The sequence below is a fragment of the Enhydra lutris genome, unplaced genomic scaffold (genome assembly GCF_002288905.1).
Source record: "Enhydra lutris kenyoni isolate GAN:26980312 unplaced genomic scaffold, ASM228890v2 scaffoldscaffold7, whole genome shotgun sequence".
NCBI lineage: Eukaryota > Metazoa > Chordata > Mammalia > Carnivora > Mustelidae > Enhydra > Enhydra lutris.
Window position 1 is genome coordinate 26057315 of NW_019154091.1, and position 15458 is coordinate 26072772.

Here is a 15458-nt window from a genome sequence, read left to right on the forward strand (position 1 = left end):
AACGCAAGAAATAAAACGTATCAAAGACTTCCCTTAAGTGTGCTGCAGAAAATGTTAGAAATGGCAAATAGTAAGATCGGTCATCAAAAGAAGTCTCATCTTTAGTCTAACCACTTTTAGATTTTTTAGAAGTGTGAAAATTTGTAGTAGTGATGAACTTCACGTCTTGAGGTGTTTGGGAAATCTTAGGCGAGGCGAAACACCCTGGAAGTGTCAATTATTATCCTTCTGGCTTAGAACGACTTTAGGGAATTACCATCAGAAACAAAGACTTTTAAAACTTATCTTACAAAAAATTATCAAGCTTAGAGAATTTTGTTTGTTTTAATGTTATTTTAAGAATTAGAAATGCAAATAAACTGCCGACACAAAGTAAGTCTCACAATAAATGGTAGCTCTGTCAACTCCCTGCCATGAACGATCATGTATTTTCGTCTTTAAACCTAGCACTTACTTGACAGTCATATAAATTTATCAATGAATGAGTGAGTGACATCAAAGTTAGACCCCTTGCACTCTGTGGCCAAACCCTGGAGTTCGGGGTCCTAAGCAAGATATCGGGACCGAGAGGAAACTACGATAAGACGGTTTCCAACTTGCCTGTAGTCTTGGACTACAATTCCCAGCATGCAGCTAGACTCCGTGTTGCCATGTATCCTGGAAAAGAAGTCTCCAGCTCTCCATTGGCTACGCAGGAGAAGCGCCTGTAGTTTGTGCAAATAACGCGGACTCTAGCGTACGCACGCACGGAGATTGCGCAGATCTCGTCTAAATTATACGGAACTCGTTTTTAGTAGACAGATTTTCAGGACCAAAATCCGGTAGGATTTATGGACAGTTCCACTTCCGGTAACACCGGAAGCAATTCGAAGATGGCGTCCTCCTCCTTCAACGGACAAGCTATCGCGGACGGGAAAAGTGAGTTTCGTAAGAAAAAGCCGAAGCCGGACAACCGAGGTAAGTTTGAGCGAGAACTGAAACCTGATTTTTGGATATTGAGTTACAGTTGTTTTCTTTCGCTGGCTGGGGGCTTGCAGTGCTGCCTGAGTGTGTTCTGTGAAGTTGAGTAGCTATCATTGCTGAGGATTGGGGATGATAGCCAGGCCTGCGGGACCGACTGGCAGGTATGGTGCCAGCCACGTGTTCCTAGCCGCTTTTGCTGGAGGCCTTTCATAGTAAAGATGCTGCAGAGTTTGTCTTATGTAAAAGGAAGAAGATTAAGAAATTATGGGGGGTGCCGCAGGACCTTACTCTCGTGGCGGTGTTTGAAAGTCGTTGACAAAATGAGAGATGGAACGGGGTAGGAGTAGGAGGAGGTCGTTATACATATGAGTGAGCGCTGATAATAAAGGAGTGAGACAGATAAGGAGAAGGAGCTATCTGGCGTGTTCTTTTTTTTTTTTTTTTTTAATATTTTATTTATTTGACAGAGAGAAATCACAACTAGGCAGAGAGGCAGGCAGAGAGAGAGGGGGAAGCAGGCTCCCCGCGGAGCAGAGAGCCCGATGCGGGGCTCGATCCAGGACCCTGGGATCATGACCTGAGCCAAAGGCAGAGGCTTTAACCCACTCAGCCACCCAGGCGCTGTATCTGGCGTGTTCTTAACGCTGGTTTGTCCATTAGTGATATTTTGGAATATTTATCATTATTCCTTTTCGTCAAACGGCTAATATATTAGACGACACGACTCATTCTCTAATGTTAGACTGCCTTACTTTGAAGTTGCCGTCTTTGTAGTGTGGTTTTATACATTTTCTTCAGTATGAACGACAGGAAGAGAGGATAAAGAAATAGCCCAAGACCCGAGTAGTCTTATTGGAAGTGTTAAAAACCTTGGGAAGTATTAAAGGAGTTAGGGAAGTATTAAAGGAGTTCTGTTATTTTTAATTGTGTAACATAGCAGAGTACAGTCCATGTACAGCTTGCAGAATAAACCCCGCATGTGAGAAAGGAGCAGTCAATACCATTACGCAGAAAAAACTTCATACTCCGGACCCTTCTAGGAGCACTTCTCAGATCATAGTCTTTTCCTTTACAATACATGAGGTAACCATCCTGAATCATTTTGATCTTCTATTCTCTGCATCATATTTACTACCAATGCCCAAAGTGGTTGATTTTGTCAGTTTTTTACTTGTATATGAATGTTAGAGGGCTGTAGACATTGTTCTTGCTTCTTAGGCTAACTTTTTTTTTGTTTTTTGTTTTTCTTATTGAGTCAATGATACTTGTAGCTGTAGTTTATTCTTTTCATTTGATATTGATGACATTTCCTTTCATGAATATACACTTATTTATATTCTCATTCTACTGTTGGTGGACATTTGGATTGCTCCCATTGTTTGCTATTATAAACAGTGCTCCTATAAACATCTTTGTGTGTATCTCCTGGTTTGCGTGTTAAGAGTTTTCTCCAGATTATGTAAATAGGATTAGATCCATGAAAGTTAGGGTACGTGCAGGTAATGCTAAATCTCTCCCAAAGGGGTTGTGTCAGTTTATACTTCCACTAGGGGTGAATGAGAATTCTCGTTGGTCTACATCCACACTAGCACTTGATAAAATATGCGTTTTGAATTTCTTTGATTTTGGTAGGTATGAAATGGTGTCTGGTTGGGGTTTTAATTGGAACTTCCTTTATTACTAACGCGTTAATGTTTTTTTGAGCTATTTGCACTTTATTGTGAAACTCCTGTATATTTCTTTTGCTAGTTTCTTTTTTCTTTTTTTAATTTGTAGCTATTGAAGTGTTTAAATTGGTAGAGACTTGGTAAGAATGCATTTTAAGTAATCACAGTTATAGAATTGGAGGGTTTTTTGTTTTTTAAAGGATTTTGGGAAGTGAGTGATGTATGAAGCGTAGCTAATTCTCTGTGATTTGAACCAGAAATAACAAAGTAGATGTGAGTATAAGACAGAGAAGCAAGTTTACCCATGGTGGATAACATGAACTACAAAGGCCCTTTTCTCAGACTTAGTGTGCATAAGAATTTCCTGATGAGATTATTAAAGCACAGATTCTTGGGGCTCATCCCAGAGATTCAGATTTGATAGGTCTGAGTTGGAGCCCAAGAATTGCATTTTTGCCTAATTCCTACTTTATGCTGATCAGTGCAGTCCTCTGGGTCATATCTTTGAGAAGTACTGAATTAAAGCATAGTTGTTAGATTTAATCTAAAATCTGGGACCAGGAGTTTTAATAAATGATGTGAGAGATCAATTTATGACCTTGGGAGACATTTTGTTTCACTGAAAGGAGACCTAGACTGAATCACCTTTGTTTCCCCTTAGACAAGTCAGTAATCTTTTTGGACTGAATGTCTTTTATAAAATGGGGAGAATAATACTGATTCTTCCTACTACCTTTCACAATTGTCATGATGAAGGTGTATACAGAAATAAGGCATATGAAAACTTTTTGGAAATTGTAAAACTCTATACCAGTGATTGGTAACTGAAAATATACAGCAGAATATCAGTTTTTAAGCTTTATGTGTGTGTGTACGCACACAAACACAAATATATATGCATACACACACACACACACACACACACACAGAGAGAGAGAGAGAGAGAGAGAGAGAGAGAGAGACTGCAATTCAGCAAAGTCCAAAATGTTATATTGAAAATACTCCTGTAAACAAAATGGTGTTTGGATCTTTAATTCTAATAGTGTAGTGCAATAGAAGTGCAATAGGAGTGCCCCACTGTCAGGCATATGTGAATTACTGTGAATCCAAGGAGGGTTCCTGCCCTTAAGGAACTTTGTTTTATGAGGTGGAAGTATATACAGTTAATTTTAATACAGTGTGTTGGTAATAATGACAGAGGCATGTTCTTTGTTGAATAATCTAAAGAGCATGGGAATTGGAACTACAAGGAGAGTTTTGGAAAGCATGTAGATGTATGCATATAAGTGTTCAGAAAAGTGTCTAAAAGAAGGGTAAAATCTTACTTGTAAGTTTCTTCCCCTCTTTAGATGAATCAGAACTCCTCACTGTTCCTGATGGTTGGAAGGAACCAGCTTTTTCCAAAGAAGACAATCCCAGAGGACTCTTGGAGGAGAGCAGTTTTGCAACTTTGTTCCCAAAATATAGGGAAGCTTACTTGAAAGAGTGCTGGCCATTGGTACAGAAAGCCTTGAATGAACATGTATGCACATTTTATATATTTCTTTGAGATTTTGCTCTTATATCTTTACTTTTAAATAAATATGCTCATTTTTTTAAAGTGTTAGCATAACTGGCTAATGTGGTTCCTTTGTTTTTTGTTTTTAAGAAAAATCTAATTTAGAGAGAGCGCAGGAGTTCCCATGCACATATGTGTTTGGGGGGAGGGGCAGAGGGGGAGGGAGAGAGTGAATCCCAAGCAGACTCTGCGCCGAACTTCAGGTGCTGTATGGCACTCTATCTCACAACCCTGAGATCATGACCTGAGTCGAAATCAGGAGCTGGATGCTTAATCCACTGAGCCACCCAAATGCCCCTGGTTCCCTCGGTATTCTAAACAGCCAGATATAAGCTTTACTCTTTTTTTTTTTTTTAAAGCTTTTATTTATTTATTCGACATAATAAGCACAGGTGGCTGTGGGGGGGGCAGAAGGGGGCAGCAAGAGGGACACGGAGAAGCTGGCTCCCCACTGAGCAGGGAGCAGGATGTGGGACTTGATCCCAGAACCCTGGGATCATGACCTGAGCCAAAGGCAGACACTTAACCCACTGAGCCACCCAGGCACCCCTGGAGTTTATTCGTATATTCCACTTATTTTTAATTTTGTGAGTAATAGATAACTTTGAAAAATTCACATACTTTTAGAATTTTAGGGATCTCATGGACTTTCTGAAACTCACCTGTGAACTCCAGGTTTCAGGATGCCTATTCTATTCTGTACTGTGATATTTGCCATGTTTCTGTATCGTTTGAGTTAAAGCATGTTCCTGGATGATTTCTTAATTGTCATCATTTTTTTTAAAGATGTTATTTATTTATTTGACAGAGACACAGTGAGAGAGGGAACACAAGCAGGTGGAGTGGGAGAGGGAGAAGCAGGCTCCCTGCTGAGCAGAGAGCCCGATGTGGGGCTTGATCCTAGGACCCTGGGATCATGAACTGAGCCGAAGGCAGAGGCTTTAACCCACTGAGCCACCCAGGCGCCCCTTAATTTTCATTTTAAAGATTTTATTTATTTATTTGGCAGATAGAGACCAGAAGTGGGCAGAGAGGCAGGCAGGAAGAGAGAGAAGGGGAAGCAGGCTCCTGCGAGCAGAGAGCCTGATGCGGGGCTTGATCCCAGGACCCAGAGATCATGACCTGAGCCGAAGGCAGAGGCTTTAACCCACTGAGCCACCCAGGCGCCCCTTAATTTTCATTTTAAATGGAAGATGGGGATGTGGTCAATTTTCCCCTGTATGTTGCTGCTGCCATTTTCCCTAGACGACATATTTGTTTTTGTTTTTCAAACTGTGGATTGAAACTTGTTAGTGGAGCAGGAAGTCCATTTAGTGGATATAATAAGCCTTTAAAAAAAAATGTGCCCAAAAAATAATTAAGTAAAAAGAAAGAAATAATATATCACATATGGTAAGGATAAGTTTCATTTTTATGAAACTTGATTCATTTATATGTGTATATGTAGGCACTGTGCACACACTAGTAGTGATATAAAATGTATTCCTCAACTATGTGACTGCTCTGGAGTTTGTGCCTGTTAGGTATTAGGATGGTTCAGCAAACCACAAGCTGTTTTACCTGTGTATTTTTAGACTGGACTCTTGTAAACTCATAGGGATCCATCCTTATGTTGAATTGTTCATTACTCACTACATTGAAATATTCTTCAGAGTATGCTTTCAGTCAGAAAATGACATTTTAATTTGCTTTGTTGAAATCTGGTTCTTCCTATTAAGAGTTAATATGTAACTTTCCAGTTATTGCTTCTTTCTGAACCTGTGAGAATTTGTTTTTACTTTGTATTTAGCTAATACCAATGAGAAGAAAGTTTGAAAAAGAAAGTCCATTCTCACCCTAAGGAGCAGACGGCAGATCAGAGCTGCGTCCAGTATAGGGGAACTGTATGTAGCTTTACATTTTTACTCTAGGTCTTAACTGTGGCCGCATTTGTGTTGATAGAGATTTTTTAAACTAGAAATAATCTTTATTCCAGTAAGTACAAAGTATTCTAAAGCCAAGTAAGTATAAATGGTTTCAGTTGCCTGCGTTTCTTAGATTCTTCAAAGTATGAAAGTAATCAGGTGTTCATTATTTACATCAACTACCCAGCTTCAAGGAGGAAATTGATAGAATTACAGCTTAATTTATGGTAATTAATAGTTTGATTAGGTTAAGCTCTATAATTATGTAAAATTGAATTGGTCTTTAGACAGTTATGTATTTGCTCTTTCCTTTTCGCAGCATATTAGTGCAACCCTGGACCTGATCGAGGGCAGTATGACTGTCTGTACAACAAAGAAGACTTTTGACCCATATATCATCATTAGAGCCAGAGACCTAATAAAACTTTTAGCAAGGAGTGTTTCATTTGAACAGGTAACTTTAGAATGAGGAAAACTTTGCTTTATTTGCATCATTAGAGATAACATATATAACACTGCATCCCTCCTTAGAGTTTTCGTTTTTCTGCTTTGATTTCATTAACCTGGGCCTTGAAAATAAATGTATTTGTAGAGCATATTAATGAAATATTTTCTTCATTTTTCCAAAAGGCAGTACGAATTCTTCAGGATGATGTTGCGTGTGACATCATTAAAATAGGTTCTTTAGTGAGAAATAAAGAAAGATTTGTAAAAAGAAGACAACGCCTCATTGGTCCCAAAGGATCTACATTGAAGGTACGTTTTATCAGTGGAAAACTTAAGTGTCTTCCTCTGTCATTTAGTTTTTCAGTGTACTGAATTCCAATTTATTCTTTTGACACAGGCTTTGGAACTCTTAACAAACTGTTATATTATGGTTCAGGGAAACACGGTTTCAGTCATTGGACCTTTTAGTGGCTTAAAAGAGGTGAGAACTATTTACTGTCTTCCATTAATTTTCAGCAGAGAACAAATTAAGTAATTTGGTTATAATAGTTCATTGGATAATACACTGTTTTAACAATTACTGTTTTTTAGAATGTGCTTTGTTTGATTTCCCCTTAGTAAAAACTTTGTGCTTTTATTTGAGGGAATCATCACTCTTAGATCCTAACATATTATGGCCAACCTTTGGCAACTGAACAGGTATCCATTTCCATATTAGAAGGTCTGCACATCATCCTTCTTTCCACTACAAATTTTAAATGGTTATTTAAGATTTTAGTCTGTAGCACATGTGGGAAATATGTAGTTACATGTGCACAAGTGATGAGAGAATTAAATGGTGATTTGCAGTAACCTATATAAACCAGTAGAGGTCAGATTCTGAAAACGTCTTTCGTTTAAAATAAGTTTTTTTTGTCTGAATTTTAATAGAATGTTTATTTAATGTATTGATGAACTTTTTTTTAACTGTGAGATTTAATGTTATGAGAAAATCTGTGTAACAGTTACAGTTTCTGTTAACTGCTTTGGTTGTGTGGATCTGGCTGCGAGGTCTTATTTCCTTTCCAGAACCTTTAATGGCATTTCTCTTGGACCTCTTTCTCATAAGTTATCTGCCCTTTTCTCATGTGGCAATAATAACATATATATAGAATACCCTACAGTTTTGTAAGGTCTAAATATATTATTTAATTTTCACAGGAGAGCCTTGAGGTAGTTTTATTTCCATACTACAAATGAGATACTTTCCCTTATCAAGTGGCATTCCCATTATTTGAGCACATATTTTCTGACCTTAAATCTAGCTGCCTTCTCCCTAAATTCCACATTTCCAAAACGTTTTTATTTTAGTTCTGTATGTTATATTTTAGTAGTAAAGTTGAGAAACTTCATTGCATCCAAGAGAGGTTGACTGTTAACGAAAGATCTAAAAGTCACTCAAAGCAATTGAAGTAACTACTATATTCAGTTGGGTAGTCATTGCCTGGTTCGTATATTAATCCCCTTCCACTTAGTTCATTAAAATCTTTGTAAGTGACTAATTCATTTTTCTTTGCAAATTTCAGGTTCGAAAAGTAGTTCTAGATACTATGAAGAATATTCATCCAATTTATAACATTAAAGTGAGTTAATTATATATTACTCTAACAGTGGTTGTCAGACTTCTTTTAGCTACAGAAATATTTCCTTTCTTGAAATTAAATCTTTTTTATGGAAGCCAAATGCACAAAACAGATAAAGCAGAAGTATTTAGAGTAAATTAGTTACATCCTTGGAGTCCTGTAGTTACATCCTTGGAGACTTAAGTCTCTGTGGTGTGCAGTCTGAAAACTATTGAAAGGGGATCTTATAATGTATGACATAGTTCTAATACAAAGGAAATAAGCTTCATAGAGTTGGTCGTAGAAGGTAATGATCGAGTTCTTGGATGATAGGCCTGTTACTATATTTAAAGATGTGATCTTTCAGAATTGGGCTTTTTTCTATTAAATTGATCGAATATATCAGATTGTATTAAAACTTTTTTTTAATTTCATGTTCAAATTATAAACTTTTTGAGAGAGATCTGTTATATCACTATGTGCATAGCATTCATGATTACACTTTGAAATGTAATCATGCTGTAATGAGCTATTTTGTGAGGGATATTTTTTAAGCAGTCCACTTAAATTTGATGAAGTTACAGAGTCACTCTTAGATTGGGGTGAAAGAATGGTTTTGAGTTGCCGTGGGACATTAAAAATAAAGAGAGCTTGTCTTATATCTGATGTTTGGTTTGCATCCTTTGATGTTCCATTGTGTGCAAAACTCAAATGGAGTGGGAGAAATGTGAGAATATTGGTTTTGTCTGATAGGAGAATGTGTGGTTGTTTTCTTTCCCTGTGATAAAGTACTACGAAAAACTTCCTGCTTTCAGGGAACATTGCTAATTAAGAACTCTCTTGCTCCTATTAAGTTGAGTTTTAAAAGTTTTAATGAACTAATGGATGAAAAGCTGAATTAGTCTCATCTCAATTCTCATCTCAATTTATTTGAACAGTTCTGCATTTCTTTTCTTTTTTTTTTAAATTAATTAATTTATTTTTATTTTGAGAGAGAGTGAGCGTGTGCACATGTGAGCAGGGGGAGGAAGAAGCAGACTCCCTACTGAGCAGGGACATTCCCCCCCACCCCCAATCTGGGGCTCCATCCCAGAGTCCTGGGATCATGATCTGAGCTGAAGGCAGATACTTAACTGACTGAGCTCCCAGAAGTTCTGCATTTAATCTAAATTTCTAATGGTTTTCTGGTGCTTAGTTTGAGATTACTTTTTTTTATGGAACTGTTTTGCTCCTATTGAGGAGATTAAGAACTACTCGAGGTTTTTTTTGTTTTGTTTTGTTTTTTAATATTTAATTTATTTATTTGACAACACAAGTAAGGAGAGTAGTAGGCAGAGGGAGAAGCAAGCTCACTGCTGAGCAAGGAGCCCACTGTGGGGCTCCATCCCAGGACACAGGGATCATGACCTGAGCTGAAGGCAGATGCTTAACTGAGTAAGCCAGCCAGGTGCCCCAAGAACTACTCGTTTTAACTGAATTATTTATAGGAACAATACTTATCTTAAAAATTCTTACTTTGTTCATATATCCCCATGACTAAAGACCTTAATGATCAAACGAGAGTTGGCAAAAGATTCTGAATTAAGATCACAAAGTTGGGAAAGATTTTTGCCACAGTTCAAGCACAAGAATGTGAATAAACGCAAGGAACCAAAGAAAAAAACTGTCAAGAAAGAGTACACACCATTCCCACCACCACAACCAGAAAGTCAGGTCAGTATTTAATGTTGAATTTCTTTATATGAGGGGGAAACCATTTTAATCTGTTTTGTCAGAAACTTTATGGAGAGTAATTTAGGTCGACTCTGTGTGTGTGTGTGTGTGTGTGTGTGTGTGTGTGTGTGTGTGTGTACAGGTATGACATTTAACCGAAGTTAAATGTAAATAGGCTTATTTTGAGCTAAGTTTGTGGGCGTGGAGAGTGGGGGCTTCACAGTAGGAGTGTAAACTATGTCTAGGTGGTTGCTGTCAGTTGTGCCCTTATAGCCACAGTACATGTTCCGTGGATAAAAAAGATTTAACATTTTAACCCTTAATGGTCTCACTCTGCTTTAGCATCTTTCCTGTGACTGTGTTCCATGTGAATGCTCTAGTTTTGAAATCTTAAATTCTCACATCCATCCTTTTTCTAAATTACGATGCTCTCATTTTATTACCTGTTTTCTGGCTTCATTCTTTTCCCCCCTCCCCAATTTCCTTTTCTCTCTTGTCCATCACTGTTTTCTTTTATGCTGCCTTTTCCTTCTTTTCGTACTTGTCCAGCAAAACTGTCAAACTTGATCAGTCCTAAAATTTGACTTCTTTCCGAGAATGTGGTAAACATAGCTGGAGAAGGTCTTATCTTTGGACTAAATCCACTGTTTCATGTTTCCAACTTCAGATAATTCTCTGTGTCTTCTTAATTTTATTTTATTTTTTTTAAGATTTTATTTATTTGATGGAGGGAGCACACAAGCAGGGGGAACAGCAGGCAGAGGGAGAAGCAAGCTCCCTGCTGAGCAGGGAGCCCAACATGGGGCTCATTCCCAGGACCCTGGGATCATGACCTGAGCGGAAGGCAGACCCTTAAGCCACTCAGCCACCCAGGCGCCCCATCCTCTTAATTCTTAAAGCACCCTCTCACTCCTAACAGATGACATTGCTTTTTATTTTATGGAAATATTTAAGACCATCAAGTGAGAATTCCTTCAGCTTCCTTTTCTCTCACCTATAATTTTTTTTTCCCACCTGAACCATTTTTTTCTTTACCTGTTCTTTGAGTTCTATCTTTGCCTGTCTCCTGAGGGGTCTTACTTTATGAGTCCCTCCTTTGGCTGTATCTTAAAGTCTTTCCTTTCTACTAATGCTTTGTTGTCAGCATGTAAACACATCCCTTTCAGTGTACTGTCTTCTCCACAGCCCTGTATTTGGAGTTTGAATCTCAGAGGTTTGATGAAAGATCAGAGAGGAAAAAGAAATAATGATCATGGTGATAAAACAATGGAAATGTTTGTTCATGAGGTCTGTTCAGTAAAGGGAAGCAAACAAGGGGACTGTTTGTTGGGGGAAAGTAGATTTTATTTACGCAACTGTCATGTCATTTCATAACACTTGCTCTACATCTTATGGCCTTGTCCTGTAGTTAGGAATTATCATGTCTTTCTTCCCTATGACTAAGCTTCTTTAAATAGTGATGTCTCAGTTGACTTACTCTGCCACTTACTTGCTTCGTGACTGGCAATTTATTTAACCTATCCATGCCTCAGTTTCCCTGTACATAAAATGGAGATGATAAAAACATCTTTTGAGGACTGTTAATGAGGATTAAATGATTAGTAATTGTAAAGAGCTTAGTAACTATTAAGAGTTTAACTGCCTTAGATACAATAATGTGTTCATGTAAGATAAGTCACTTCTATCTTGATGAATAAGCTAGTGCTTTCTCTAATTAGCATTGAATTAGTCACCAAATCTAACAATTCTTTTCATTTTGCATGCCATTACTTTATTCCAAGCATTTATCTCTTCTTTCTTCTGTACCTTTTAGATGCTGCTTTGGTCTCCTCATTTCTCTCAGAAACCTGCAGTCATTTCTAAATCATAGCCCACCCTCTTCACGTGGCATTCAAGTTTCTTCAAGCTTACCCCAGATAATCTTTCCAATTTCCTTACACCTTTGTGAATTATTGATCTTCTGTTCCATCTAGAACCGCCTGCTGTGTATTTCATGAACACATCACCTTCTTTCCTACCTCCATGCTTTTTGCTTGTATTCTCTTCAGCTTAGAGCACATCTTCTTTTTATGTCAGTACCTTTATGAATTGACCATAGATTTTTGATCTCACTCTCTTTACCTCAAGGACATTGTGCCTTTCTCAGGGAATGACTTCTCATTTACCTTGTTTCTGATATAATTGTAAATACTAATTTCAACAGATTGATAAAGAATTGGCTAGTGGTGAATATTTTCTGAAGGCAAGTCAAAAGAAGCGACAGAAAATGGAAGCCATAAAGGTAAGACTGTCTAGTTCACAACATTGATAGCACAATTCATAGAAACTTGAATTCCTACTTAACGAGTAATTGTATTAATGTATTTCTTATTAATAATCCAGGCTAAACAAGCAGAAGCTCTTAGTAAGAGACAAGAGGAAAGAAACAAAGCTTTTATTCCACCTAAAGAAAAACCAGTTGTGAAACCAAAGGAAGGTAAATGCTTGTTCTCCATTTATTGGTTTAGTATTAAAGTCTTGCTGAAAAGTAAACCCAATAGGGAATTTTTCTGAATCTCTTTGAGTGTTAACTAAAGACATAACTCTATCTTTCATCATTTCTGTTGACATACCATTAATCACTAATCCTAGGGACGAGACCACTGAGGTGTTATATAATTTATTAGCAGCTAATGACTATTTAAGAGTGTCCTGGATTGACAGTCCTTTCCTGACCTCTGATTGTACTGGAGTAGGACTCTGTTGTGAAAGCTATAAACTAGAGCAGTGAATCTTCTGTAGATTTAAAAGTAACTAAAGCAGTGAGATTGCTGAGCTCTGTTGTCATGCCTCTCAGAAAGAGCTTATCAGAGGTTATGCTTTTCTTCTCTTATGTGATCTGTGGCTTAAAGTTTGATTCCTGTATTGTTACGATGGATTTCTGATCACCTTGGGCTAAAGGACACTATCAAAATAACAAGGTCTTAGGACCTATTAAAAAGATAGTGTGTGGCACCTGGGTGAGCTCAGCTGGTTAAGCGGCCAACTCTTGGTTTTGGCTCAGGTCATGATCTCGGGGTCCTGGGATTGAGCCCCGTGGCAGGCTTTGTATTCAGCCAGGAGTCCACTAGAGGATTTTCTCTCTCCCTCTGCCCCTCCCTCCTAGTGTGCTCTAAGATTTAAAAAAAAAAAAAAAAAGAAAGAAAAGTTTTATGTCTTTCCTTTTCTATTCCTAGCCTCATATGATCCACCCTTTCCTCTTTTGCATTTTCTTTCCCACTAGTAACACTTGTACTCTTCCTGAAATAATTTTCCGGAGTAGCCGGTGACACAGTGAGGGGAGGGAAGTCACTGGCATCATTGTACCTGACTTATTGGTGAAAACCAGATATAACATTGCTACTTTAATATCCTATATTAATTATATCAGTGTTAATAGCTCTAAAAATACTCTATGTTTCAGTGTAGATCATTGCTTATGTAAAAATTAAAAACGTCATAAGCATTATAATTTCCAGTTTACTCAGCCTGTGAGTTTTACTTAGAAGGTCATTTAGTAGCCGTTTTAATCTCTGTTTATAATGATTAAAAATGTAGCTATTTCATGATAGTAAAAGCTTTACATCTCTACTCAAGTTGCTGGGAAGTTTGATGTCTTATCTTGGGATTCTCCTATGCTCTGAATACTGCTCTTTAAATTGTGAGAAAAACCTACATTTTTTTCTCCTTTTTCTTTGTTGTTCAAAGTTTTGACATTGATTCCATGGTTGGATTCTGTTAGGAGGATCTCCAAATACTCTCAGATCATTGTCTTTATTACCAAAACCTTGTTAAATAAAAGTACTACTAGTCATTCATTGAACTAATAATTAGAAAACTTCATTTTTAAGTTTTGTTTTTTTTTAAAGATTTTATTCATTTGAGAGAGAGAGAGCATGAACGGGGAGGGACGGGGGTGAGAGAGAAGCAGACTTGCTGCTGAGCAGGGAGCCTGATGTGGGGCTCGATCCCAGGACACTGAGATCATGACCCAACCCAAAGGCAGACACCTAACTGATTGAGCCACCCAGGTGCCCCTATTTTTAAGTTTTTATGTGTGGTATTAGATGAAGTAGAGTTTGACCTAAAGCTTAATGACTAGTTAATTAAAATTACAGAAGCTAGAAGGGCTACATTTTAATATTATTCATGAAATTTTAAGTTATTTTAATGGGTGGAATGGAAAATTGGCATATTAATGAGTACTGTTAAGTTCTAAAATATGGATAAGAATATAAGCAAAACTAATCTCAACTGCAATTTAAAGGAAAAAATTAAGTTTTAATATTGTTGAATTCAGTTATTAGTTTAAAAGCTAAACTATGATGCCATTTTCATGTGTACTTTCACTAATATATTTTTAAAGTACTTTATCATTTGTTTTCTCTTAAATGTCTAACTTTAGGCAGTTTTATATTTTAGGGAAGTGTTTTATATCTTACAACATGACCTTTCACCTGTACTCTGAAATTATTACACCAAATACATACTCTCTGTGTTTTATATGGTAAAACCTAAAGAATTACATATATCATTTTTAATTTGTCTAGCTTCTACTGAAAATAAAATTGATGTCGCCGCCATCAAGGAAAAGGTTAAGAAAGCAAAGAATAAGAAACTGGGAGCTCTTTCAGCTGAAGAAGTTAAGCTTAAATTGGAAGCGGATGAAAAAAAAAAGAAGAAAAAAAAGTAACATTAAAAAAAAAACCCTGGATGAGAACTCCTTAAGCTATCTCCTTTTGTAAAGGATTTTGAGATGCTAGGGCATTAGTAGCCTATGTGTGAGAAGGAATACTCTGATCACATTTTTCTGAGTTTGTGTCATTCTTCAAAACAGTGTTTATATATATATAAATATTCTTTATAAATATAAATTATTATATTTTCTGTGTGTTTTTTTAAAAGCTTTGTGCTAGAAAGTAGTATATATGCACCTTGTATATATTGTACCTAATCTGTTTTGGCATGTTTGGCCTAAGCATGACTTTGGTGTCATTTTTAGGTTGTTTTATATAAAGATTTTTGAGATGTGACTATTGTAATTATCCATCAAATCCAGTGCTTGATGCCGCTGGTTAGTCTTTAAATAGAATCATGTCCCACCATTTGGTTTTGAGGAAAATAAATGCAGACTTTGCAGTGCTCTCTCTAATGCTAACAAGTAAACATTTGGGCTTATTTCTTTTTATAATCTCATTTTACATTATGTTTAAACAACCCACAAGCAAAAAAAGCAAGGCCTCTTAAATCCCTTAATTACTATTCTGAGTCTGGGAAAATGGTAAACCAAAGACCTCAGATTGCAAGAGAGTGGGGAAAACCAGATGTTTAGAATTGAAGCAGCACACAGCAAGTTACATAGAAATGTTTTTACTAATGAGGGCCAGTGGAGTACCTCGAATTACCTAAATCGAGCACATTCATTTTGTAGTTTTAGAAGCTAAGACACACGGAGGCTGGGTACCTTACAGAAGGTCACAGCTGTGGTAGCCTGAAAACAAAGCTTATTCATAGAAAAGTGGAAAGTAAAAATGAGTTTATTCTAGAGGTAGGAAGTTGAACAGTTTTTCTCTTTTTATTAAGGGTT

At 37.1% G+C, this 15458-nt stretch overlaps 1 protein-coding gene across 1 annotated transcript; it reads left to right on the forward strand.

Annotated features, from left to right (window-relative positions):
- The first annotated feature begins 799 nt into the window (after positions 1 to 799).
- LOC111142351 (KRR1, small subunit processome component homolog) lies at positions 800 to 15314 on the forward strand. Its single transcript, XM_022495378.1, has 10 exons — positions 800 to 957; positions 3980 to 4152; positions 6412 to 6546; positions 6723 to 6848; positions 6937 to 7020; positions 8105 to 8161; positions 9683 to 9853; positions 12057 to 12134; positions 12236 to 12329; positions 14422 to 15314. The coding sequence occupies exons 1-10, from the start codon at positions 831 to 833 to the stop codon at positions 14562 to 14564; spliced, it is 1188 nt and encodes a 395-aa protein (XP_022351086.1). The 5' UTR covers positions 800 to 830; the 3' UTR covers positions 14565 to 15314.
- The last annotated feature ends 144 nt before the right edge of the window (positions 15315 to 15458 follow it).